The sequence below is a fragment of the Carettochelys insculpta genome, chromosome 24, assembly GCF_033958435.1.
Source record: "Carettochelys insculpta isolate YL-2023 chromosome 24, ASM3395843v1, whole genome shotgun sequence".
Classification (NCBI taxonomy): Eukaryota; Metazoa; Chordata; order Testudines; family Carettochelyidae; genus Carettochelys; species Carettochelys insculpta.
The window spans coordinates 4,835,072-4,861,678 of record NC_134160.1 but is presented as its reverse complement, the minus strand read 5'-3'; the positions used below and the strand labels follow the sequence as shown (position 1 = coordinate 4,861,678).

The window sequence follows — 26,607 nt, the reverse complement described above, 5'->3', positions numbered from 1 at the left end:
AGGTCAAATGGGAGAAAATCCCTTGTCGACCTCCCTCACTCCTCGGGATAGCAAGGAGTAAAAGGGTCAATTGCCAACCCCAGAACGGTCAGTTTTGCACCTCTCTACCTGGCGTGTGAAATCAAACTCTGGAAAATCGACCCTGACCGAGTTGATCTTCCCCATAGCATAGATAAGTCCTGAATTTACTGCTTTAATTCTACAGGACTTTAGCTTAAAAATGTGCTTTAAAAATATTTCAGTAGTGTGTTGCTGAAGATTATAAAAACAGATAAAAAAATAGTTATTTTGTCCCTTCCCAGGTTGTTGTTGGGGATACAGGCAGCAGTGTAATAGCACTACATAGGGTCCCATAAATCTTAAGGGTGACCCTGGCTGCTTGGCTATGAATCTCAGAAGCCTGGCTTGAGGCATGCAGGTATTAGAAGGTTGGCTATTTGATTTGAGTGCCTGTAGACGCTAAGGTATCTGGTTTACCACTTGTCAATTTCCCATGGCAGGTGCAGCGTGCTTGTAAATGCAAGATGGTGGCATGCTGATAAGAAAGGAAAAGAAAATGTGTCACGAACACTCATTTTTTAAGACTTGGTGTAAAAAAAGGATAGATAAATAGATAAAGGAATTAAAAATAAATCAAAAGATTGAGGCTTTGGAACAGCTCAGCTGAATTAAATTTAAGGAACTAGGCAGGAGCAGAGATAGTTCCTCTCCTTTTCTGATGGCTGGACTGATTCGTCATGCAAGGTACAACTTCTGAACAGCAGATGCACCAATTATAACTACTAATTACTTTACTCTCAAAGAAATAAACATCAAAATCAATACCTAGCAGTTTTCTATAGCTGGTACATTTCCCTTTCAAGGCACATGCCCTCCGTCCTGTCCCCCCATATATCCTTTCTTCCTTGTTACGTGTTTTATGGATTTCATGGAAAATTGACTGGATCCACTAAGGAGTCTTTAACAGGAAGCTTGTGTCTAGTTTAAGAGGGCACATACACAGTGAGGTTCTTTTTTCCTCCCCTACCTTCCTGAGCTGTTCTCTAATGTGAAATCACTTTTGAGGGGTTATAATGACACATTCCGGCTGCTTTGGATAATCTGTTAGGGACCATTGGGGCATAGCGATTCAGGCCATTTTTCTTAGGGCTAATGCAGTGCCTTGTACAATCACTGGTCAGACTCTGATTGGAATCAGTCTCTTGGAGCAGTCAGACTCAGAAGACAGGTATTCTGTTCCTGGTTCTGCTGATGGGTGACCTCAGGCAAGTCATCGTGCCTGTGCCTTTATGTGCCTCAGTTTCCCCATCTGTAAAAGGGGGGAAATTATACTGCTGTCCTGTGAACTACTTTGAGATCTATTGATTAAAAGCGTTATGGAAGAGCTAGCTAGTAATTAGTTATTACTAGTACAGTGTCCCCAGCTGTCTGATTAGTAGGAACTTCCTGTACTGTGTTACAGAGCTAGATAGGTAGGTAGGTAGATAGACTCTGTACACTATCATTTCTCCATTGTATCTAAGGACTGGATGCCGCTGTGTACTTGACATTTGTCACTACTGGAACAAAATGATTTTCTTACCTTATGTCTTATCCCACCTAATTCCAAATCCCCAATACCTGTTTGGGGCTCATAATTCTTGGGTCTAATATAGTTCTAAAGGGACAGCTGTGGGTGTATGTACACGTACTATAGAGGACTCACAAGTAGTAATGCACCACAGGGTGCAAATTCTAGGCATGCTGCACAAGACTGAATGGCCTGAGCCATGTTCTTAGGATCCCAACTGCACATCACAGAGTGTCTGAAGATGGTTGTTTTGATCAGCTCTGAGCAGTGTGGCTACTGGCCCAAAACCACACAACTCAGAATTCCCATCTCCCTAATCAAACTGCTCCCCTAACCCAAGTCTTGACACACACTCTCCCCTCTCTCCTCCCTGTGCCTTTATTTATAAACAGCTGCGTAACCAGCTTACAGGCAGCAAGCATTACGGCTATTTTAAGAGAGGGAAAATCTCTTCCAGCCAGAGGTAAGCAGCGAGTCCTCTGGCACATGCATTTTACAGGAGAGTAAAAGCAATGAGGGTGTTTATTTCAAGACTACCCTGACACTGCCTTTCTCCACAGACATGTGAGTGAGGGGGTGTATGGAAGTTAAAATGTGTATGAGCTGTGCTAAATCTGCCCTGGCTAATTACGTGCCGCCTTGCTATAAATTCCCTGGCTGGCATCTTCTTGTTGCCACCTACGACACTGTCACTGGAGCAGAATGGGGTCACATATCCAAACTCAAAGGCAGCTGCATTTCAATGGTGGGTGAAATGGTCCCTGGTTAATCTAAACTCTCCTGACAGCGTATTTTTTCCCCTCTAGAGGCATGATCCAAAGCCTGGTGAAGTGGATAGGAAGACGGCCTTTGACTTCAATGGGCTTTAGAGCAAACCTAGCAGGCTTCATTTTAGGGTGCAAGGTTGAAATGGATCATTTGAGTACAACTTCTTTAGCCATTCCCTAAAGAAAAGGGATACACTCCGAACAACTTACAAAGACACTGCGGGAGGGCTCGGTCCCACGTGCCATCCCCCTGACAGGAAAGAACATGTGTGCCCAATAAGTAATATCCATGGCTGCATTGATACGAGACAGTTGTTCCAAAGCTGAATCTGTGAGGCCCACTTGGCTGCACTTGACGGATGCTGTTTTCCAGGTGCCCGGGGTCAGTACAGTTTACAACTGCAAGCAAATAACAAAAAATACAAAACAAAGGGTGTAACAAAGAACAAAGGACTCTGTGAAACAAGGAGGAGGAAGGGGAAGAAATCTCAAGTTGCACATTCCGTGGTTTGGGTTCATTGCTCATCTTTGAAAAAAAAATCAGACAAAATAATTGGAGTGAAAAGAAGAGATCATTTGTGGGCCTGATTCTGCCTTGTGATGGGCAGAGACAGAGCCTTGCTGATTGGCACCCTCCAGGACTGGGCAGTTTGCAGGTGAGGAGAGCTGACTTTTCCATTCACAGGGCATCAATAGGGACAGAGAAGGGCTTGATGAGGAGTCAGGGAGTGCAGGTATGTGGCAGGAAGGAAGGAATTTGCAAAGTGAACTTTAATGCTAACACTGAAGGAGGCTGGAAGCCCTGAAAAAAAGAGGATAGAGAGGTTAGTATATGGGAACATGATTATGATTGACTGTTCTGGGGGCATGTATTCGCTACAGGTGGGATCACCGGGGCAGTGATTGAACCAGCAGGGGTTGATACATCACGTCTGGCATTGAGGTAGAAAATCAACCATCCGTTGCTCTCTCATAAAATCTATTACTCCACCTAAACAAGAAGCACCAGGGAGTCCGGGGCTCGGGGAGCGTCTCTTGTTGATGCACCACAATGAAGACACCATGGTAAGTAGATCTAAGTACATCAACTTCAGCTATACTACTCACATAGTATACCATAGATCAATCTGCTATAGCAATGTAGACCAGCTCTGGGTCAGACCCTTGACTGACATGATTTGGCATTATCCCTTCCTGGCTTCAATCGGGTCTGTCCTGGTTGACCCCAGTGCATATCTGGCCAGGTGATTTTTTTTTTCTTATTTGCAATTCACACTTCTATAGATTGAAGTGTGGTGGGGCATGGGGTGAAGACGCAGGATCAGATCAGCTTTGTGGTGAGTGGATGCAATTTTCCTGAGCTAAAAAGGGGAAAAAGGTTGTTTCTGCTTATGCCTCATAGGAATGTGTAACCTTCACACATCACTCTCTTGTTTGCACTCAGCTGCAAATTATGCTTTATGGTGACTCAGCATGGTGTCTGTCTGGATTTCAGGATCCAGGATTTACCAAGGTTGTGGTCCAGAAAGAAACAACGTCCAACTCATCTTGATCATAGAGAGTACATTTGCATTGTTTCTTCATCCGCAAAACTACCACCACGTTCTCTCTGTGCTTCCTGGTTGCACTCCCCTGCTACGTCAATAGCACCACGTCAGCCGCAGGAACGGCTGAGCATGCAAAACAAAACACAGCCCCCGTCTGCAACAGCTTTTCCTTGAGCCAGAGGTACAGCTGGTGAAAACCGGTGGAGCGTTACCTGAGCCTGATGTGACACAAATGGCAACGGAACTACATCAATTGACACCAGTGGAAAATCTGGCCAGGGCGTTGTTACAAGAAATCAAAAATTTCATGATGAAGATGGAAGAGTTAAATAGGAGTGCCCTGTTTGGGACTCAGCTCATGGGATTCATGCCCATCTTCCACCTCCAGTTCCCACGCAGCCCCTCTGATGTGCCTACTGTGTGAGGCAGGGGAAGCCACCTGCTGTTATTCTCTTGTTACAACCCTGTTCTGCTGCACACCTGAAGGCACCTCTGCTCCTTGGACTGTAATGCTTTTCCCAGCATCAGCTTCTTTGGAAAGGGCCGTGGCACTTGTATGCATCAGGCCGCAACCCTAGTGGTCGACTGCAGGCCACAGGGGAGATGACTTACTGTGGCAGGTGGGCAGGGCGTTGCTCCACTGGCCGTTCGCTAGGCACTGTGACTGGGATGCTCCTTCCAAATGGTACCCGACGTTGCACACAAACTTGGCCACGTCGTTCAAGTTGAACTGGCTTCCTTGTGTCAGGCCGTTGGCTGGGTTGCCAGGGTGGCCGCATGTGATAGCTGCAATCAGAAAGGGGAGATGTTACCTCGCTGACCCCTACGGCTGCAGGACGTGAGCATTCAGCCTGGAAGGAATAATAGCACAGAGAAAAAAAACCGATATCCTACAACAGCTGGCCTAAGTATGGAGGGTGAGGTCTCTGGAACTACATGGATTTACACCAGCTGCGGTTCTCTCCCTGTGTTGTCTGCTGAGGGCCTTTCCTAAAGGAGTCCAGTACCCAATTCCCATCGCTTTTCAGAGTGACATGAGTGCCTGATTCCCCTAAGCTCCTGTGAAAAGTCTAGCCATTATTATTAATTCACCTACAGATGTGCTAACTGCCACCCAGCCTTTCAAAGCCAGGAGGCCTGATTCTTCTCGCTCTCTTCACCCTAGTGTAAATCAGAAATAACCCTACTGAAGTCTCTGGAGTCACATTAGGGCAGAGTGCGAGAGGAAGCAGATGTAACAGCAAAAGAAAACTCAGGTTCTTGGGAGCTGACTCAAAGAGCACACAATTCAAATGGCACGAACTGAGGGAGAGGGATTTAAGCCGCTTGGCTTCAGGGTGTAAACATACTCTGATGTGGGTAAGGAAGGACCACCAGATTTCCCAGAACTGCAGGGTTTTCTCACGCCTTCCTTTGCAAAGCTAGGGCTGGCTGCCTTCCAAGACAGGATGCTCAGCTAAATGGGCCAGGGGATCAGACCCAGTGTGACAATGCTTATGTTCTGGAGACAATACAAGGTGGCGGGTGGGGACATAGAGCCAACAGATGTATGATTATGTGGCCAATCAGCAGAGACAGTGCTCAGATTTAATACATGCTTGGCTGGCTCACAGCTGGTTGGCAACTCTCTCTCCTTCCCACCACAGCAGAAGCGAGTCTTAAAGAGGGATTTAAAGCTGTAGCAACCCTACTGCCAGCAATAAAGCTGGGGACCTTTCCTACAGAATATAGCAGTATTTTCTATTGGCAAAGGAAACTTTCAGCAAAGAGCCTTCTGGTTATGTTAAGAACATGACATCCTCGGAGAGTAAGAAAGCAGCAGTGACTGAAGGACAAAGGAATCGCCAGGCTGGTTACCGATAGGCCATTACTAGAGGTTCGGGGCATGTGCAAGGTGCTACAGGGGAAAGTGAGAAAAATAAATCCACCTCATACACTGGGTGAGACTCTATGCTGGAGAAAGAAATTTCTTCCAGCCCCTAGCTGGTGATTAATTTAGGCCTTGAAGCATGAAGACTGATAGCCTTTGGGTGCTACACAAAAGCAGATGTCACGGTCTCTTGTAGGTACTCATGAGTCACCTTTAGGTCCTATGATAGCAGTTGGGAACTAGGTTGTGAGTCCCTATAGTGGGCATGCATCACAAATTCCAGTTCACATGCAGCATAGCAACTGTTTAAGGGGGGAAAAAACCCATTAACAAGACAAGGAATTATGATGCCTTGACACAACACCCTGCTTCTCTATAAATAACGACATAGCCTCAAGGCATCTGTTTTCAAAGCCCAAGAAGCTCTGTTTTAATTACTTTAAATGTATGTTACCCCAAAGGGCTGCTGTCATTTTCATTACTTTGAAGATGTCTTTTGAGCATCAGGAACCTGCGATGAATGTTCAAAATCCACGAGCAGACACATTAGCTTTTAATGGCCAAAAAAAGAAGTGAAGCTAAGCTAAGCAACAGAAAGCCCCACTAAGGCTCCTCTGTGTGAAAGGTAGGTCACCAGTACAAAGTGCCTTGACACAGTCAAGCAACGAGACCTGCTTCATTCTAATAGGCTGGATGTACAGACCTGGTGTTGGATTTGCTCCAGGAGGATGCAAGCAATTTACAAATGCTGTGGTTTAACTAATCAGGCCTGCTGAAGGTGTGCTTTTGAAAATTCCCACCTATCAATGATGGTTGACTTCCAGGCAGTCTGAGTTACCAGCTTTGGCTCATTATTCACCTAGCGGGCTAAAAGGGTTTTCCACTTGTCATTGTGGTTCACATATAGCTAGCAAAGATGAACCAAAATCTTGCACTTAAGCCGTCTCAAAATTTTTGGGGCATTTGAAACCTGGTATCAGACCCTTAGCCCAATTTTCCTATCACCCTTATCCTCATAACAGAGCAAAGGAAAACCCTGGATGAATTTACAGCATCTGTAAAGTTTTGCAGTGTGTGTCTATATTACTTATTGCTGTGAATTATATCGACTGACTGTTCCGTATCTTGTGCTGAGATGGGTATTGCTATCACATCTGGGCATGTAAAGACACAGCACAGGTGAGGTTGGTAGCAAACAAGCAGCGAACTAGGATAGGAAAGATAAAGCTTGCATCACCTCTTGATAAGAAGGTATTTAATATTTTACGCCATAGCCAGAAATCCAATCAGTCATTTAATTAGTTTCTTTACGGAAAATATAAATGAGCACTCTGTGCAAGGAGACTCCTAAAATGTATCACATGATAAGGAAGTGATTCTCCTTTCACCTACGCCTGTGTAAAACTACTGATGTTTATAAAGTTGCTGGGTGTAAATGAGATGGGAATTGGTATTTTGAGCCAGATTCTGGCCTCAGGATAAGTCCAGACTAACTTCATACTTTTTAAGGCCAGAACGGGTCATTATGATTTTGTCTCCTGCAACACACAGGCTCAGAGGATGTCACTTGGTTGCTCCCACGTCCAGACTGATACCCTCTTCTCCAGCCGCGAGTTATCTTTTGGACAGATATCCACCCCTGAATGGAAGATTTTCTATGTGACTTCAATACAGTTTCTCCATCTTGACAGCAGTGCAACTCAGGTCGGAATACAGGATGGTATTATTCCTTTCCAGCGCACCCCTCGGGACACTATTCTCTGGCACAGACACAAGGGCAGCAACTTCATAAACTCTCACGAGTTGAAAATATGTTGAATAGTAACAAAGAGGAAGCCGTGCTAGTCTATACACTATCAAAACAAAAAGCAGTCAAGTAGCACTACTTGACTGCTTTTTGTTTTGACAGTTGAAAATATAATACAAAAATGAAATAAAATAAACCCAGGAAACAGGCGAGAGGGTCTGTGGATCTCACACTGAAATAAGTACAGAAAATCAATGCGGTCGATATTTCAAATCTTCCTGCTTATGTATGTTACGCATATGAACAAGGGCGATGTGGGGTTCCCAGGGGGTCACATGCCACTTCCAATGAATATGGGGGCAGTCTCACCCTGCCCCTGGAGCTTTGAGGGAGAGGCAGAACAACCACTGCTCTCACTGGAAGTGGCAGGCAAGGGCAGAACAGGGGAACAGGGCAGAGCAAGGGCAGGCCATGGGTGGAGCAGCGGCACATGGCTGGTGCCCCCCCGGAAGCCCCATCGCTAGTTTCCACTGCATACAAAATATTCTCCCGTGCATGCAGATAAGATATTCATGCACACAAGCATTCATTTTGCATTCACAATAGTTGAAGGCACCTGAGGGAAGCCACACACATGGCAATTTGTGAAAATCCAGCCACAGATATTTTAGCAAGGGGAAATTCTTGGGCAGTAGCAATCTCTTGAACAGATGGTTGATAAGAGGCACAAAATCAACAAGGGGGCAGCTCCTGAGAAAGCCCATAAATCACAAGTGAGCAAAATGAGGATGCTTGCCAGTCCTGTTTTGTACCCAGCATGGTGGCTGAATCCATGTTAGCTCTTCAGAACGCCCAGAGAATTAATCTGCTGGCTTCCAATTCAGGGCATCTCTTAGAAATCTGATTACATTTTATTCTCTCCCTTTTTCAAATGAGTTTTAATGTTTCTGAAAGTTGCCAGATTAACAGCTCATTAGGCCGATGCTAAGCAGAGGACAACTGGTATGTAACAGGAGGCTGCCAGCCTCACCCACGTCTCAACTCTGAACCAGAAGGACCACCTACAGGCATGAGAAGGCAGTAGCCTCCACGCTGACTCAACTCCTCGTAAATGCAGCTGGGGCTGCAAACACAACAGTATCAGTTCACAGACACACAGACTTTTTAAAAGTACAGTAACTCCTCGCTTAGCTTTGTGGTTACGTTCCTGAAAAATGCTACTTTAAGCAAAATGATGTTAAGCGAATCCAATTTCCCCATAAGAATTAATGTAAAAAGAGGGGCATTAGGGTTCCAGGAAAATTTTTTTCAGTAGACAAAAGGCAGTTTATACATTTATAGTATAAATTTTAAACAACTGAATACCCAACATGGCAAAGATAATCATGAAGGTTGGTTGATGTGGTGGAGTCAGAAGGTGGAATATTTCCCAGGGAACATCTGGCTACTAAATGATGACCTAGCACTTGGCTGAGCCCTCATGGGTTAAAACCTTGCTGTTAAAGTAGCCTCACACTCTACAAGGCAGCATGGGCTGACACAGGAAGCACAAGAGACACACAGCAGTGGCTGCAAACACTTCCTTGCAGAAACTGAACATGGTGATGAAGAACCTACATGACCCTGCTGGAGTGTACCGTTCTCTCCGCTGGACACCACCTACACGGCTGCACGGTGCCAAGGGGTGTGTGAGACAGACGTGTTTGCAGACAGAGATGCGCACTGCCCCTTTAAGTATGCCGAACACACTTCAAGTACACTGTCGTTATAAGTAGGGAACTATTGACCAGGAATTCCAGATTCATTCTGTAGCTGTTTGCAACTTGCTTTTTGGAGATGCGGTACAGATCGGTGTGGGGGATGGGGAGTGGGGGTGGACATGGGGGAGGGGAACATCCTGACATCTGCACCCTTCTCCACCCTCCTCTCCCCACACAACAAGCAGGAGGCTCCTGGGAGCCACTCCAAAGCAGAGGGCAGGAGTAGCATGGCAGTGAGGAGAGGGGTAGAAGAACGGCAGCTGCCCAGCTGCATATCGTACAGGGAATTTAGGGGAGCTGGTGGGAGGCTGCCACCCACCCCGGTTCCAAACCCCCCAAAGGACAGGCTGCTTTTCCAGAAAATCCTGCAAGGAGTGGACAAAGCAGGACATTATAAGGGAGCAGGGCACAACTTTAAGTGAGCGTGCTCTGTAATAGATAAGCAACAGGGCAGTGCGAAGTGAGGAGTTACTGCAGGAGATTGGAAGAAGACTGAGATTATCTTCCCAGCACCCGAGTAATGAATCAGCTCTCGCTGGGGCTGAAACCCAGACCGATGCCCTCAAAGCAAAATGCCCCAAACAGTCCTTCCTTGCTGGTTCCAGCGACTTTCCCCCCCAGTTCCTCTCTCAGTCTCTGAACTCCTAGAAGGACAATGGTCTGACACATCCACCCGTGTCCCTTAAACCGCAGGGCTAAAGAAACCTGACAACATACTTACGCACACAGACAGGCATCTTCCCAGACCAGTGGTGGTCCTGCTGGCAGATCCTCACCGACATGCCAATGAGGCGAAAGCCAGGGTTGCACTGGTACACCACGCTGCCTCGGTAGTTGTAGTTCTCCCCGTTGATCTGCCCGTTGACGATGGGGCTGGGTATGCCGCAGTGCCCAGCTGGATGGGGGACACAAGTGAATCCATTCAGAACTATGCACAGGGAGGTGCCAGCGGCAGCAGAGAATTTGCTGATTCTGTATCCGGGGCCTGACCAGGCCCACCAATGGGGATAGGGGCTCAGTGATTCAAAAAGGCCCAGGGTTCCTGGCTGCTGCAACTACTGTTCCAGCAGTAGAGATGCCTGGAGCCTCTGGCCCTTTAACACTTAACTGGAGTGCTGTGCGGCACACCCTGGGTGGCTCTAAGGGCTGGGTGGGCTGGCGTGACATGCTCTGAGCAGTGCTGAGGGGTGGCTGCCCCAGTAGTGCCCCTTGTGCCTGAGGCCTCGCCCCTTGTGCCTGAGGCCCCGCCCCTTCCTCATGAGGCCCTGCCCCTTTCAGGAGCATGGAGCTGGACCCAGCCACCTTGCCCAGGGCCCGTGTGGCTGTTGGCTCCCCTGAGCCTGACCCAAGGCCTGTGGAGCCAAGGGGCATCTTTCCACAAACAGGAATATGCCCTAGAATTAGGCCCGGGGCATCTCCTAAGGGAGCAAAGGGGTCTAATCCCCAATATAGTAAATACAATAGTAACACATGAAAATAATGTAACGTTTTTATAAATCTCTGTTATCTTCATATGCCAAAGCCTGTTGATCCTTAAGCCTTCAATCCTATTCAAATATGTGCTTCAACCCCTTTGAATTCAGTGGGACTTAAGCACATGCGTAAGTCCTTGATTGGGGATTCAGGTCAATCATTCCCTTGTGAAACATAATTCATCCCTTTACACAGGGATCACTCCAGCACCTACCTAAACATCTCACTTCAGTTCCACTCCAAAGCCCATTCGCCATACACTCCCGCACACGCGACCCCACCAAGGTATAGCCTGTATTGCAGGAGAAGATGGCCGTTGCACCATAGACGGTTAAAGTCCCAATCCTGTTGCCGTTGGGAGGCGTTGGCAGGTCTCCACAGGAAATGACTGAAAGAGATCCCAAAGCAGTCAGTAAGGTAGAGCAGCTGGAAGAATACATGGGAATGTAATGAGTCTATGGAACTAATTGTTGCAGATTATTACTGAGGCCAAGCACATAGCACGACTGGAAAAGAGGATTAGATGTTTACAGGGCTAATAAGAACATCCACAATTGCTTCACCCAAGATATGGGATATAAAACCTCCTGCTGCAGGATATAAGCCAAACTAGCTGATGTGGATCAGGAAGAAACTTCTTCAATGGATAGATATTTCCATAATGGTCCAATATGGGATTTCTACAGCATCTCACACTGATCACCATCAGAGACAGCATATTGGACTACACAGCTTGATGCAGGCTGGGAATCGCTGTATTTTTGCATTCCCGATGCCTTAAGAAGACATACATTGGTAGCTGGAGGACATTTAATTGCCTAAGAGGTCAGACTGAACATTTTAATGGTGCTTTATGGACTCATATTCCACAAATCTATGGACATTCAGGCAGCCTGAGTTCCAAAGAATCTATGACGTTGACATCAGAAGCGTGGCCCCAGAGGCTTCCATATTTCTTCTGTTCCACGGACTTCCAGATTTGCTTAAAAGTGAAAAGATATTCCAGAAAAGGTGCACAAAGTATGGAGGAGGCTTCACGCCTACCTAGTAACTTGCCTCAGGGTAGCGGGGCTGTTGCCTGGACCCAAAGTTTAGTTATCACTTCTTGTAGACAAAGGTCCCAGATACTAATTTCAGCTCTGACCCTCTTCAAGCTTATTTTCAAACTCCCTCATGCCTCAAACTTAACATTGTATTGAAGATTGAGCAGGGTTCTTTCTGCCTTTTATATTGCTACCGAGATTCTGCTACTGGAATTTAGTTGACAATGCTCCTGATATGGCAGAAAGGGAGTTAGCTCATTCCCAGAACAGGTTGAGCCCTGAAAAGCTGAAAAAAAGCAAAACCTTATGTCTGACAGTGAAGTCAGAAACTCTGTCTCTAGACGCAAAGACGGGATAGAAGTGCCATTCTGAGGAAGGAATTTTTCTGTTTCTATCCACATGTGAGAGGAGAGAGGGAAAAAAAAAAAAACCTTTTGCAAAAGGAAGGTCTAAAACACAGCAATTACATCCAAAGAAAAAGAATACCTGGAAGAGTCACTTAATTCACAGGCCAAGAGCATTTTGATAGACTGATCTACACCCTTTTTGCCCTTGTAAACTTGGCACATGCCCCCCATCCGAAGTTCCAGTTTGATTTTAAAGCGGGATTTTTTCCCATTTATTTTAAATGCAGAGTACCCGACACTGATGATGGCTGGGTTACTGGGATCTGACAGCAAAGGATGGAAAACATAATCTGGGTTCCCGTGGAGCTATTCTGATTAAATTAGGAAGCAGATGAATATGTGGCTCTTGCTTTGCTCCAAGATTCTTTCCACCAAGGAATTCTACAGCATAACAACTAGGACAGTGGTAAGGCCAGGGGTAGTGTGTGTGGGGGGGGGGTGCTAAGAGATGTGAGAAATATGAGTTAATGTTGTGATGCTGTTGGAAAAAAACTCAAACATGATTCTGGGATTCATTAACAGGAATGTTGTGAGCAAGACAAATGAAGTCATTCTTCTGCTCTACTCTGCGATGATTAGGCCTCAGTTGGAGTATTGTGTCCAGTTTCAGGTACCACATTTCAAGAGGGATGTGGAGAAATTGGAGAAGGTCCAGAGAAGAGCAACAAGAATGATTAAAGGTCTAGAAAACATGAGCCATGAAGGAAGACTTAAAGAACTGAGCTTGTTTAGTTTAGAAAAGAGAAGACAGAGAGGGGCCATGATAGCAGTTTACAAGTACCTGAGAGTGTTACAAGGAGCAGGGAGAAAAATTATTCTTCTTAGCCTCTGAAGATAGGACAAGAAGCTCTGGACTTAAACTGCAGCAAGGGAGGATTAGCTTGGATATGAGAAAAAGCTTTCTAACTGTCAGGGTGGTTAAACACTGAAATAAATTGCCCAGAGGGGTCGTGGAATCTCCATCACTGGAGATATTTAAGAGCAGGTTGGACAGACATCTATCAGGGATGGCCTAGATGGTACTCGGTCGTGACGTGAGGGCAGAGGGCTGGACTTGATGACCTCTTGAGGTCCCCTCCAGGTCTAGAGTTCTATGAGTCTATGATTCTCTTTGCAGTCTGCTATGAAGAGGCCACCGAGATTTGCCTTCCTTACTTTTACACGTTGGCATGGGGTTGCCTATGCTCCACTTCCCATTGGCTTGGCACTTGATGACCCGTTGGCCCGTGTAGTAGTACCCAGGGTCACAGATCAGCATGAGCTGGGCATTGTAGTGATAGTGGGTCTCGTAGGTCAGCCTCCACCTGCCATGATCCACTGCGATGCTGCTGATGTCCGGGCAAGTGACAGCTGAAGAGCAGCCACAACAGTAGGAGAACAAAGGAGAGAGAGAGGGGAAAAAAAAGCAGAAACATGGGAATTAATTCACAATTTCACTTTAAGGCTCCTGCTACCATCAGGCTTCTGACGGAGTGTGGGTCCTTTAAGGATAGCGTCAGCACCAACCCAGCCTGTTTCCACATATGGCCCAGAACAAGGACATTTGGGGAGATGTCGTTGGCAGGTGTGGTGGGAATTGGTGGCTCGGCAGCATTGGATGCTGGGAAGGGGCAGAGAATTTTTATGAAAAACAAAGTTAGAAGAAAGGAAAGCTTTTACACGTCTCTCTCCCCTGCCATTCACTGCCACCAAACCTCCACCTCCTCGGCAGTATTCTCACTACAAGGGCCTTGTCCTGGACTGAAACTGGAAATAGACAGTAACAGCCAGGATTCAGGCTCTGTTAACGGGTCACATACCCTCTTTTTACAGGACTTCTTCTGTCCTTCACCTGAATATCTGAGTTTAACCTCTCAAAAGTAGCTAATTACAAAACAGCAGGTGTTAACCTGTGAAACACAGTGGGGGTACTGTTATGGGGCAGCCCCTATTACAAAAGGTAATGGGGCGGTGGCTATGTTCTTCCTACTTTTTTCTATCCCTGCGTGGCATATATTTTTACGTGTGCTGAGGCATGTGCAGATGTGCACCACCAGTGCAAAAAATGCTGCCAGTTGTGGGCACTCTGCTAATCAGCTGGCAGCACCTGAATCTCTCCTGCTTGGTTGCCCGAGTGCATGACTTATAGAGAACATTGGTGGGTGGGTCCTTTAATTTTTTGGTTTCCCTTTGCTGCCACCAAGCTTTCCAGCAGTGGGTGAGTCTTGAAAACTGTGCTGTGGCATACCTGAACCCTGTAGAGGGGGACACCCCAAAAGTGTGCTGTAGCCTGCATGAACAGCCTGCAGGGGGGTGACATTTCAGCTCTTTCACACACCCTTCCCATCCAGCGGGTGTGGGGGAGGTGGTAGTGATGCACGTTTTAGCACACCAAAAACTAAGCCATAATGTAATGTTCAGTTGGGCAGAAGCCTCTATAAACCACCTCGCAGGTAAGGTGATGGGCCTGGCTGGGCTACTCACCCACGCACTGTGGAGGGATGTTGTTGTTACTCCACTGCCCTGTCTGCAGACACTCAGTGGTGGACTCCTCCCCGGTCTGCAGGTGGAATCCCTGATTGCAATGATAGACAGCTTTGGTACCCACTGTGTACTCCTTGCCGAAAACGATTCCGTTCTTCGGGGATCTGGGCACTCCACAGGAGATAGCTGAGGAGGGGGGGAAAAATACTGCCCTCTGAGCTGAAACACTGATAGATGGTTAATTAACAGAACTGGGCCCACCCCAGAGTCCCAGCCACGGCAAAATTTCATAGCTCACCTCCCGCCTTCAGACCACTCCTAGTTTTGAGATTTCTGAATGGGGGGTGGGAATCACTGATAAACACAAAGGACCAGCTCCTCAGCTGGGGTAAACTGAGGCAGCTCCATTAGAGTCCGTGGTGTTACCCCCAACCTATGTTTTCGTGGTATCCATGATACTAACTATATCACAAAGTGCACCAGTGTTTTCACAGAGTTCATTGCAAGGCTAATGAAAAGTAGCTTTGTAGTTACAGCCTACAGCAACCAGGGCCTCAAACTGTTTGCTTAGCATTAATTAAGCTGAAAACTATCCCAGGATTAGCTGTGGCAGAGGCCAGATGGAGTTTAGCATTACAGGCAAGAGGGAAAAGGGGTTTTCTGAAGACAGCTGAAATTAAACGGCGCCAACACACTAGAGCGAGGCAGGGATGCACTTCCTGCTGACCAGAGCTACAGAGGAAGAGATGCACACATTGTCACTCTACCAGCCAGAGGGAATGGTTTGGTGTCCAATAAACAGGTGCCAGAGATTTTATGAACCCTTTCCACTCCAGGACTTGTGGGGCAGGATTCCAACCCCCTCCCCCCCCCGAGTGAAGACAAGATACCTCTCTTGAATGGGGCACATAGATTCTTTTTGATTTCTCGTCCAGGCAGAAAGGGAGACCCACCCCAATTCGTCCTGATAGGCCCTTGCTTCCGTCGGGGGTCAGGTTCATGAAATGTCAGGAAGAATAATCTACTCCAAACGTAGCTCTGGCTGTCCTCTGCTATGTTTTGTGAAGGAACCTGCTCAGCCCCCCCCACAAAATAACATTTTACACACAGGATTGCAGGCTGGGGGGTGGGGGGGACTTGCTGCTCTATTCAGCTGTACCTTTCCTGAGTGTGGGGAATGTTCCCACTGGGAAACAGGAGGGAGGGACGGGTGGAACATGGTTCCATTCCCATGTTCTCTGGGGAACTGGGTTAACCTCATCATGACCACTGTAATATACTAAGTACAATGGGTCATTAGAGGTGAAGATGCTCTTGAGAAGTGTTTCCCAACCACAGCTATGTGTACCGTTGTGGGGTACACTGAGGTCTTCCAGGGGGTACACCAACTCATCTAGTTTTATATAAAAAAACCCACTGGTAAAGTCAGTACAATCTAAATGTTCATTCAGACTTGCTTCTATTGCTTCATATGCCTTCTGTTAAAATGTAAGTGCAATATTTCTATTTCAATTTATTTGTTTGATGATAAGATGGTAGAAAGTCAGCATGTTTTCAGTAGGTGTCTGCTGTGATATTGTTGCATGCTTTTGTAAGCAAGCAGTTCTTCAGTGAGGTGTAAAGTTGGTGGTTTGCAAAACAAATCAGACTGCTGAAAGGGGCAGAGTAATCTGGAAAGGTTGGGTGGCACTTGTTTCAAGACTCAGACTATCTTCGGACCATGTTTCTCAACTGGTGGGATGTGTTCCCTTAGGAGGGTACTTACAATTTCTTTTGTTTGAAAAAGGGATACTTTACAAAAAAGGTTGAGAAACACCATTCCTGGGAACTGGGTGCTGCATTGTTGAGAGTTCTTCCTGACCCTACTAGTTTACCCCAACTGATGTGTGGGCACACGTCCGGTAAAGCAGACAGCTGCAGTGCAGTGGGCTGGCAATCAAGGCACTGAAAGCATCAGGCCTAGTGAGCATGGAGAGTTTTAAAGGGGCAGATCTGAGGGAGAGAGCGGTGTGCAGGAAGAAGCCTCTCATGCAAGCAAAAGGCAATTTGAAATGGCGTGAGAGTTCTCCGGCTTCGTAGAACACACTGTGCATCATGCTGACCTCTCCCCGCTGCGCACAGCGCCGGAAAATTGTCTCTCAATCTCCTTTGCTCCAACAGCATTCACAGTGGTCTGAAAAGTGGTCCTGGGCTTTCCTCCAAAAAACAACAGGCAGCTGGTCCCTTTGGTATGATGAGTCAGGGGCCTTGACTCACAGCCCACCCGCCTGGACCAGCATAGGATGGTGAATGGGAGTGGAGAGCTTAGGAAGCATTAAGCTGCCTTTAGAAATCAGCCGACCAGATTGCTCTGCAAAATGCCCTCACAGGCTAATGAGCAGGAAGGAGATAGTAGGATTTTTAGGAACTGCTGCTTTGGGGATGGATGCTGAGCCAGACAACTGCCCTTATGGGTGCTGCTATTGAAAAGGGTCTATAGCGAATATATGACTGGAGTGACCATTCCTAGAGAAACAACGAGAAGTCCTGTGACACCTTATGGACTAAGACATATTTTGGAGCATCAGCTTTTGTGGGCAAAGACCCACTTCATCAGATGCCTGCACAAAAGCTCATGCTCCAAAACATCTGTTAGTCTATGAAGTACCACAGGACTTCTTGTTGTTTTTGAAGATACGGACTAACTTGGCTACCCCTCGGACACATTCCTAGAGAAAGAGCTTCCTGTTTAGCCACTGCATGGGCACGCTCAATGCACCTTACAAAAGAAGGCTGTAGTATCATCATCCTCCCAACTTATACACTTGAGAAACTGAGTCACGAGAACTTCCCCAAGATCACCCACTGGTAAAGCTGAGAACAGAAGCCCAAGTCCCTGAATACTATAGCACTACTCTAGTCACTAGGTCTCAGCTGTCTTGTTCAAGTTAGAGCAGGACCATCACCCCCTCTAGAAGCCCTGTCCAGTCCTCCTCCTCTATGGAGATCAGAGCTGCATTGTGCTAGGGACTGTACACCCAGAGAGTGACGCAAAGCCTTAGAGAGGTTAAAAGCCACACAGATGAGGCATGCAATGGAAGAGCATTTATCACTTTCCTACAAGAAGGAAACCAAAATACAGAGAGGTGACGTGCCTTATGCAAGGTCCCACGTAGAGTCTGGAAAAGCAAGTCATGGCCCAGCCCTTCCACCATACAACAAGCCTTTCTCTTACTCAACCTGCAGGCCATGGAAGGTTGCAAACCTCAGAGGCAGGTGGGTGCATGGTTTTTTTGCGATACAGGCCCCTTTTGGGCATTACGTAGACAGATCCATCTCATTTCATTTCACACAGGCCAGCCACTGGTGGTGTGGCTTGCCACTCTCAGGGCTTATCTACACTACCATGGAAGATCGACCCACTCAGGTTCGATCTTCTGAGATTTGATTTCACATGTCTAGTCTGGAAGAGTGAAATAGAGCTCTCAGGGGTCACAGTAGACCCCTGTACTCCTCGCGAGATGCAAGGAGTATGGGAGATTGAAGGGAGAAACTCTCCTGTCAACCTTCCCCTGTGCAGGCAGACAAGTTAGCCAAGTGCTGATATGTCGATTTTCGCCTTGCAATTGGCACAGCTAAAATTGCGTAGCTGCGGCTGACTTTCTTGGTCTGGTATAGATGTAGCCTCAGAGGTGCAAAACACTTTCCTCTCATTATAAATGCTTGAGCCACTCAGGGCTCCAGTCCGGAAAGCAATTAAGCGGCACCTAATGTAAGATGGTCTTGCTAATACATGTGGGTAATCCGGCAAGCAGGTATTAGCCGGATCAGGTGTATCCCTGGCTGAAATGATAATCAGCCGCATGTCAGTGCAGGGAGCTAAGGAGTTTGTTGAAGCCGGCTAGGAGACGGGGTGTCTAGACAAGTTACCATGCTGAATACCAATTTCTTTCTGAGGTGAAAGAAGATGGGGCTGGAAATTCCTATCATGCTGAGCCTGTTCACTGTCATTTTGTTATCGCATTTTTTCTGCATGATATCTGATCAAAGTGCCTTTTAAGCAGTAACTGCCAAGCCGACAGCTTTTTCTCTGGTGTCTACCTCATCCTGTCTGCCTCTGGCAGTTCAAGGGAAAGAGGAAAGACAAGGAGACGATGGTGATTTGGGGCGTCCCCAAAAAGAGAACTCTGGGACATGAGATCCAAAGCCCATTCAAGTCAGCAAAGGCGCCTCTAGCAACGTCAAAACCCTCCCAAAGCAGTGACGTTTTGAACCTGGGTCAACTGACTCAGACTCATGCTTCAGGACTCCAATGAGGGGTGTAGACATTTTTGCTTGGGCTGACCCCAGACCCAACTGCCTGGTTGGGCTTTGAGAGTCCAGGCTGCTGCCTGAGGCCCAGACCTGCATTGCTATTTTTAGCTGTGTCACGGTTTTGCTTCTTTGCACTGTAAAGCTACCCAGGAAGTTTTTCTCCCGAATTCCCTGGGCTTTGGATTGGTGCGTGTGCGCGCATGGAACCAGGGAGCGGAGACTGTTCTGTGTTTTATGCTGCTACAGGTATCCGCTAGCCCCACGGTTGTTTGCAAAAGGTGGTTCAGGCAAGGAATGCAGCAGAGCCAACATCTGCCACAAGCCCCCACTAGGAGACAAGGATTACCATCCTCAATTGGGGGAAATGAGGCACAGAGTTCCTACAGCTGGGCTTTTCAAGAGGCTGAAGAGAACCAGGTGCCCAGTTTTCATTGGCAGCCCATGAGACCCGGCCACCCAATTCCCTACATTTCCCTTGAGTACCTCAGCCTTAAACTGGGTATTCCAGTTCCCCCATGAGTAAAACGGTGAAAGAACCCCACTTTCCTCCCTCCCTTTCATGTCTCTTCACGCTGTAAATTCTTGGGGTGAGGACCAGCTCCCTCCCTGTGTGCACAGTGCCTCATACAATGGGACCCACAGCAATACAGGTGATACGCAACACTGGAGGTGTGACCCCCACAACAACTAGCAACACAGAGGTGATATTAGGTGGTGGAGAATGACAAGAGAGCAAAGGGACAGACTCACTTCTCTATTAGGCTAATTTTACCCTATTTCAGTGACTGTGTAACTCCAGGGAGAATCAGTCCCATGCTATTTAGGGGCTTCTAGCACTTCGGTCTGTTCGTTCTTGCTAGGCTGGCTTCCTTGCATCTCCGTAGCTGCCCGTTTGAGTCCATTTGGAGACTCGCCATTGCATAAATCCAGTACTGACACAGAGTAGTTAGACTAATCCAGACCATTCAGGCTAGATGTAGTTAACTAAAAGTTCATTACACTGCTAATCCCCTCCCCGCAACACCCTCTTTACCTGCAGATGGCCATGCTGAAATGTGAACAGCCCATCACATACAGCTGGTTGGGCTTTCAGATATTCTGCCTTCTGCACTGCTTGGGGTCTGGCGCCCTGCGCTTTGCAGTGGAATGACGTCCCTATTTGCAAACTTGGCATTCCTCAAACAGAACGTGGGATTATTAAGTCTTTACTTACAGGGCTCGGCATGAAGCAGCAAGGCTTGGTTTTCAGGAGCACAATAAAATTGCCATCTGCTTCAGCAGCACAGCACCCAGGTTGAAATGCAAGCTCCACAATCCAGTGGAATCAGGGAAGAGGATGAAGCTTTGGAACTCTTCCCAGGGAAAGCAAAGTCAACATTTATCTTTGAGACCCTCACTCGGAGCCTCACTTGCAGGACAGGGGTGCTACAGCTGCTGGGGAAGGCAGGAGAGCAGTGTTTACATGATGAATGTGTGCTAGGGAATAGGACACACACGCTGATGGCAAACACGTTGCTGATTGCAAAAACGCAGCAGCTTAAAAATAGACAGCAAGGACGTATTGATATATTAGATCCCCTTGTATTGTCTCCTTTGTGCCAGGGCAGGATCATTCCCTGCAGAATGTTCTGTACTAGTTCCATAAATGTCAACCAGGACAGATATCGGAAGGGTAGCTGTGTTAGTCTGGATAAGTGAGTCTGTGCTCACGAAAGCTCATGCTCAAAACCAGGACAGAGCAGGCACTCAAGATTCCTTGGAAGGGATGGGGACATGGAGGAATGGAGGATTCTGAGTTGGCAGAAGGGGGCTATGGGAAATGTCATTGTTAACTAGACCATGTGTTTATAGGGAGCCTTGTTCCCATCCTCCTGGCACGGCAGATTGTATGAGCACTTTTTTCCATGTTGTGGGACGAGTTCCGAATTCCCTGTCGTGTGATGCTCGTGGCTGGGAAAGAGAGATGCCGAGGACAGCCAAAAACAAAAGGCTGCCAGTTGGCTGCAAGAGAGCAACAAAAAATGTGTGCTGGAGTTTATGTAGCTGTACTGGACTGAGGATACAAGCCAGCAACTGGTCTCATCACATCAAGGCCGGGGGGGGGGAGGGGGGAGCTGCCACCACCATGAAGGACAGCAATAAGTAGCACTTAGCTGGTGCCACATTTCTAGTACTACAGAGACTAAAGCTCTTCATAATGGTGGGAAAATACGATTTGTATTTTAAAAATGGGGGAGAAATGATGGCACAGCGAGGTGACGTGATGTTCCAGCAGTCATGTAGCAAGACAAGTGTCCTGATCCCAGTCCTGTACTTCATCTACTTTTTTCCCAGCTTCACCTCCATAATATTTCTTAACATACTGGGCCTTCTCTATTCCTGATGTAAATTTCCTGAGTCGGGGGAGCCACGCCAAGGAGGAGCTTGGCCCGCTATGTAGGGATAAAAGAAGTAACCTGAATAAAGGCTGGACTGTTAACCCTATCGTTGCTGAGTCTTCCTGAGCACTCCTGCTGCTTTACACTGAAACACACCAGGTGGCTACCAAGCCAGCAGCACTACTGAGTAACGCCCAGGAAATCAATCCCCAGCCACATGCCATTGTTTTCTGGGAAGTAGCTCCCAAGGGAAACTCTGCTTGCAGGCAGCACTTGACTTTCCAGAGAGGTTTCTGCTGCTTTAGAAACAGCTGTCTGCCTGGAATGACTCTGGAAGGAGCAGATCTCATGCAGGGAGCTGACAAGCTCTCAATAACATCACAAGAGCTGTCTGGTTTCCAGGCCTTGTAGCTGTAACTAACAGACCATGCAACTCAGGGGATCTTCCACAGAATCAGCAGCACAGCAGTCACCAAGAGGGGGGCCCACATGCCACTTTGCCTGTCTCGTCAATGCTCCGCGTGGGGCAGCTGCAGTGTGTGTTCTGCCCAACCCCAAAACCAACACAATCACTCAACTCTCCCGGGGGCTTTAAAATTCCCTGCGTCTTGCAGAAAGGGAGACACAGATCCTCAAAGGTATTTAGGCACCTAATTCCCACTCCAGCCAATAGGAATCAGGCGCCTAAATACCAGGTTGGAGGGCAGTGGTTTTGTTCAACAGGAATGGAATGCCCAGCAGCATTCCAAGGGGGTGGTGAACGCTCAGTAGCGTTACCATCCAACGTGCCCTCTAACTTTTTCCATTCCTGGGCAGAATACATTTTGCTATGCATGCTCTCCAATGCATGTGCAGATGTGCACCCCCAGTAGAAACACATGTTGCTAGCTGTGGGCGTTCTGCTAATCAGCTGGGTGGCACCTGAGTCTCCCCCGCTCAGCTTACGGGGATCACTGTTACTGTCCTCTGGCACCACAACAAGGATGATAGGGTTTTCCTGTAGAAAGATCTCAGCAAGCAAACCGTGCTTTCTCAGGTACTAGATAGTAATTCCTCATGCTAGGTTTAATGTGTCATTCCCCCAGGATTCATGAGCTACAGTTGCCATGGAAGCCTGCTGCTAATGTAACCGTGTTGCATGGTCTGATTCAGCGACTGTAGGCAAACGTCCAGGTTTCACTCTAGTGGGTATCTGAGGCTGGGTTTATTAGTATACCAGCTCCTCCTTTTTACCCACATCTTCTAAAAGGCACAGCTTTTCATGGCTTGAACTGCCATGCCCCTCTCATCCTTCGGCTAGTACCGACTCCAAGAAGGAACTCAGAGCAACCAGACGCAGCATTGCTTATGCAATTGGAACGGGTGGGTCCCAGTGTGATTCCCAGTGGTCTGACGTAGCCACCTCCCCTACTGCCCTCTACTTTTGATCGAAGAACCGAGAAAGATGTTTGCAACATTCTGGTGAGTTTTGCTCCTGAATTTTGTGTCGACATTTGAAAATTCGATGCCAAACCTTCACCCTGAAATGCTCTAAGGTAGGAAACACAATTCTGCCACTGAGGCCTCAAGCCCACTGCAGGTCAAGGAGACCCATGTGCCTCGTCACCTTATGTGCTTCTGAAAACCCCGCCCCTAAACCCCTCACTTCTGACTGGGCTGTAGCACGGCTGTGACGGGGCAAGTGTTCTCAGAAGCTGCTCTCTGGGAAGGCTGCTGCGGTTGGGGCCCTTGTACACCCTGCCGAGTACTCTCCACCAGAGCGGTCCTTCCAAATTCTGGGGCCCTATGCACCTGAAGCTGCTTCCCCCGCAGCTTCCGCCAGGTATAGATGCTTCCCCCAGCCCCACCCAGGGCTTGAGTCAGGGCCTGCTGTTTCCCTCTCTGCCTCATGCAGCTTCTTCAGGGCCCTGAGGCGCAAGACTCTCTCCCCTTCCCCCTAACCCCATGTGGCCCTGCTGAGGGTTTGACGGTTCCCTCCCCTTCCTGTGCAGCTTCCATCAGGAGCCCAGGACTTCCGTCCCTGCCCCGCATATGCAACTTCTGCAGGGGCATGGGGCTTCCCTTGGGTTCCCCATCCCATGTTGCTTACTGCCCCATCCCCTGCAGATTATTGGGATATGTGGGCTTCCCGGGGGCCAGAGTGGAGCTGGAGAAGCAGGGGAGCTGCTCTCTCCCCCAGTCTGGGAGCCAGGAGCCCTCACTAGCCAGTTACTGCGAGCTAAGAGGAGCATGTGGGGCAGGGGCCAGGGAGAAGCCCGGCAGCAGCTGTGAGGAGAGAAAGCAGCAGGGCTGGTGAGTGCCCTCCTCAGGCATACAAGTACACATGGCTGCATAGGGGCACCTGGAAATGTGGGGCCCCAAATGTTTGAGTGGCCTGCACAGCTGTGTACATAGCTGGAGGTGGCCCTGCTCTGCACAGCGAACCGCACTGCGTCTCAGAGCTTGGATCCACGGACTCAGGCTCGTGTAGGATGTTAAAAATCATAGAACCCTAGTGTTGGAACAGACCTCAGAAGTTTCATTCAGTCCAGCCCCCTGCCCAAAGCAGGACCAACCCCAGCTAAATCATCTCAGCCAGGGCTTTGTCAGGCTGGGACTGAAAAACCTCTAGGGATGGAGATTCTACCACCTCTTTTGTAACACATTCCAGTGCTTCACCCTGCTCTTAGTGATATAGTTTTTCCTAATATCCAACTTACACCTCCTCCACTGCAGCTTGGGCTCCTTGTTCTGCCACGTGTCACCACTGAAAACAGCCTCTCTCCATCCTCTTTTGAATCCCCCTTCAGGAAGTTGAAGGGTGCTATCAAATCCCCCCTCACCCTTCTCTTCTGCAAACTAAATAAGCCCAGATCCCACAGTCTCTCCTCACAAGTTATGTGCTCCAGCCCCTTGATTATTTTTGTTGCCCTCCATTGGACCCTCTCCAATGCACCCACATCCTTTTTCGTAATGGTAGGGGTGGGGGGGAGAATTGGACACAATACTCCAGATGTGGCCTCACCAGTGTTGAATAAAGGGGAATGATCACTTCTCTACATCTTCTGGCAATGATACTACTAAAAGCAGCATGGAAATTGCATCTTAGGCCCTGACTCCCTTCCTCGGCTTCAGAGCAGATGCTCCCAGCACCACCTCCCAGACCCTGGCTCTCAGAGGTGCATACTGACTGAGCCTCCCCCACTGCAGCCAGAGGCACCCAGCTAGCAGGGAAACGAGGGCCGTGCTAGTGTAGTTCTGCCCAGCCCAAGGCCCCAGCCCAGCCAGCACTCTGTCCCAGCACAGACTGAGGAAGAGCTCAGGGGACTGGGCACCCTGATGGTAATTCATGTGCTTTCTCCCCACCTTGGCACAGAGGAACTGCTTCACTCCAGTGGTAGTAGCCTTGAGGGTGCCTCACACATGTGGCACTGCTGTGGCCAATGAGACGATAGCCTGCGTCGCAGCTGAAACGGAGGTCGCTGCCTGGCTGCAGCCCGGTGTAGCTGAGAATTGAGCCGTGGAGCGGGGGCCGAGGGAGGCTGCAGTAGGGAGCTGGAGAAAGTGGGGGAGAAAAGGTCACACACCCATTCCAGAACAAAAGAAAGGCCAGAGGGAGACAAATTTTCCTCTCTGTGCTTAGGTGAATACAGAAAAGTTATCTAATTGTTCCCATAACACAAGAACTAGGGGTCACCAAATGAAATTAATGAGCAGTAGATTTAAAAATAAGAAAAGGAAGTTTCTTCTTCATGCAGCACACGGCAGACCGCCTGGGGAACTCCTGGCCAGAGGATGTTGTGAAGACCAGGACTTTGACAGGGTTCAAAAAAGAGCCAGATAAATTTACAGAGGATTAGTCAATTGGTAGCTATTAGCTGTGATGGGTAGGAATGATGCCCCTAGCCTCCGTTTGTCAGAACCTGGGAAAGGGTGACAAGAGAGGGGTCACTTTGATGATTCTCTGTTCCGGTCCCTCCCTCTGGGGCACCTGGTATTGGTCACTCTCGGCAGACAGGACACTGGGCTAGATGGACCTTTGCTCTGACCCAGTGTGGCCGTTCTTATGTTCTTAGTGTTGACATTTGCTAGGGTCTAAGATCTTACAAGGAAAGAGAGGGGCTGGAAAAATAAATAAGCAAAGGAGGAAACGTTACAATGGCCTACAAGCAGGAATGGGCATTATGAACAGCTGTGCAAGGAACCCATCCCCGCCGTGAGGGAGTTGCAGTCCTGATTAGGGTAAGGATGTAACAGTATTGTGGCCTGAATCGGGGGTAGTGTGTGGCCATCCTGCTCCAGCTGCAGACCAGGGAGCTACCTGTGCCTCAGAGACACACTTCCACCCCTGCTCAAAGGAGAAAGTAGCATATTCCTGGTCTATGCCCAGTGATCCCCCCCCATGCCCATGCCAAGCTTTGCACCAGCTCAGCACTGCTGATTGGCTGATATATGAGGGGGAATGGAGTTAAGACTCTGCCAATTGCATAGGAGAGGGAGTAGCGGCTCCTAGAGCTGGAACGGGAAGACACAACACTGGCATAAGGGCAGTTCTTAATCCTGCCCTTAGTAATTAAGGGTCTGATCCTGCAAGGCTCTGAGTGCCCCCAAATCTTATAGGATCCAAAACGCATTGTGGGTGCTCAGCACTGCTCAGGATGGGGCTCTGAAAGAGCTCTGCCCAAGGGGTGGGGTGTCCTCGAGCACCACCAGGGTATGTTGCAAGCAGGAGGGGTTGGTTTGAGGGTCACAGACCCTTTGAGCAAAGTGGGGCCGAACCATGGCTTCAGGATGAACCATTATTAGAAAGCACGAGAGCATTGTCGAGTACGCCCTGAAAGCGCTGTGGGTGACAAATTTGGGAAGAAGGGTGCTTTTGAAATTGGGACACCCTTTTAAAGGAACCCTGGCGACATGGCTATTTTTAGTTTGAAATCAGCACTTTTGATGGGCCTGGTGGCCACCACTATGCAAATGAGACACTGAATATTCATATCAGCGCTTCACTTGCATTTTCAAACAGCCGCATTTACATGCCCTGTCCGAAAGGCGGGGGCTGGTGTAGCCATGACTGGTATGTCTACACAGCAGCCTTATTTCGAAATAGGCACTATTCCCTATCTAAACAGCCTCTATTTCAAAATAGCTATTTTGAAATCGGCACTAATTCTCATGCAATGAGGTTTCTCAGTTTTGAAATAAGCCAGCTGCTATTGGGTTGTAGAGACACTAGGATAGTTATTTCGAAATAACTTTGCTGTGTGGACCTACCCTCAGGGATCTCAAATGAGTTTTGCTTTGGATTTTCAG

At 48.1% G+C, this 26,607-nt stretch overlaps 1 protein-coding gene across 1 annotated transcript in view; it reads right to left on the bottom strand.

The window, feature by feature from the left end:
• CSMD2 (CUB and Sushi multiple domains 2) overlaps positions 1–26,607 on the bottom strand; it is a 575,415-nt gene that overhangs the window by 49,275 nt on the left and 499,533 nt on the right. The window contains exons 49-55 of the mRNA XM_074976068.1: positions 24,664–24,852; positions 14,648–14,833; positions 13,340–13,534; positions 10,949–11,122; positions 9,983–10,156; positions 4,497–4,670; positions 2,548–2,736 (exon numbers count right to left, since the gene is read on the bottom strand). Coding sequence (XP_074832169.1) covers positions 2,548–2,736; positions 4,497–4,670; positions 9,983–10,156; positions 10,949–11,122; positions 13,340–13,534; positions 14,648–14,833; positions 24,664–24,852 — 1,281 coding nt within the window. The remainder of the gene's footprint in view (positions 1–2,547; positions 2,737–4,496; positions 4,671–9,982; positions 10,157–10,948; positions 11,123–13,339; positions 13,535–14,647; positions 14,834–24,663; positions 24,853–26,607) is intronic.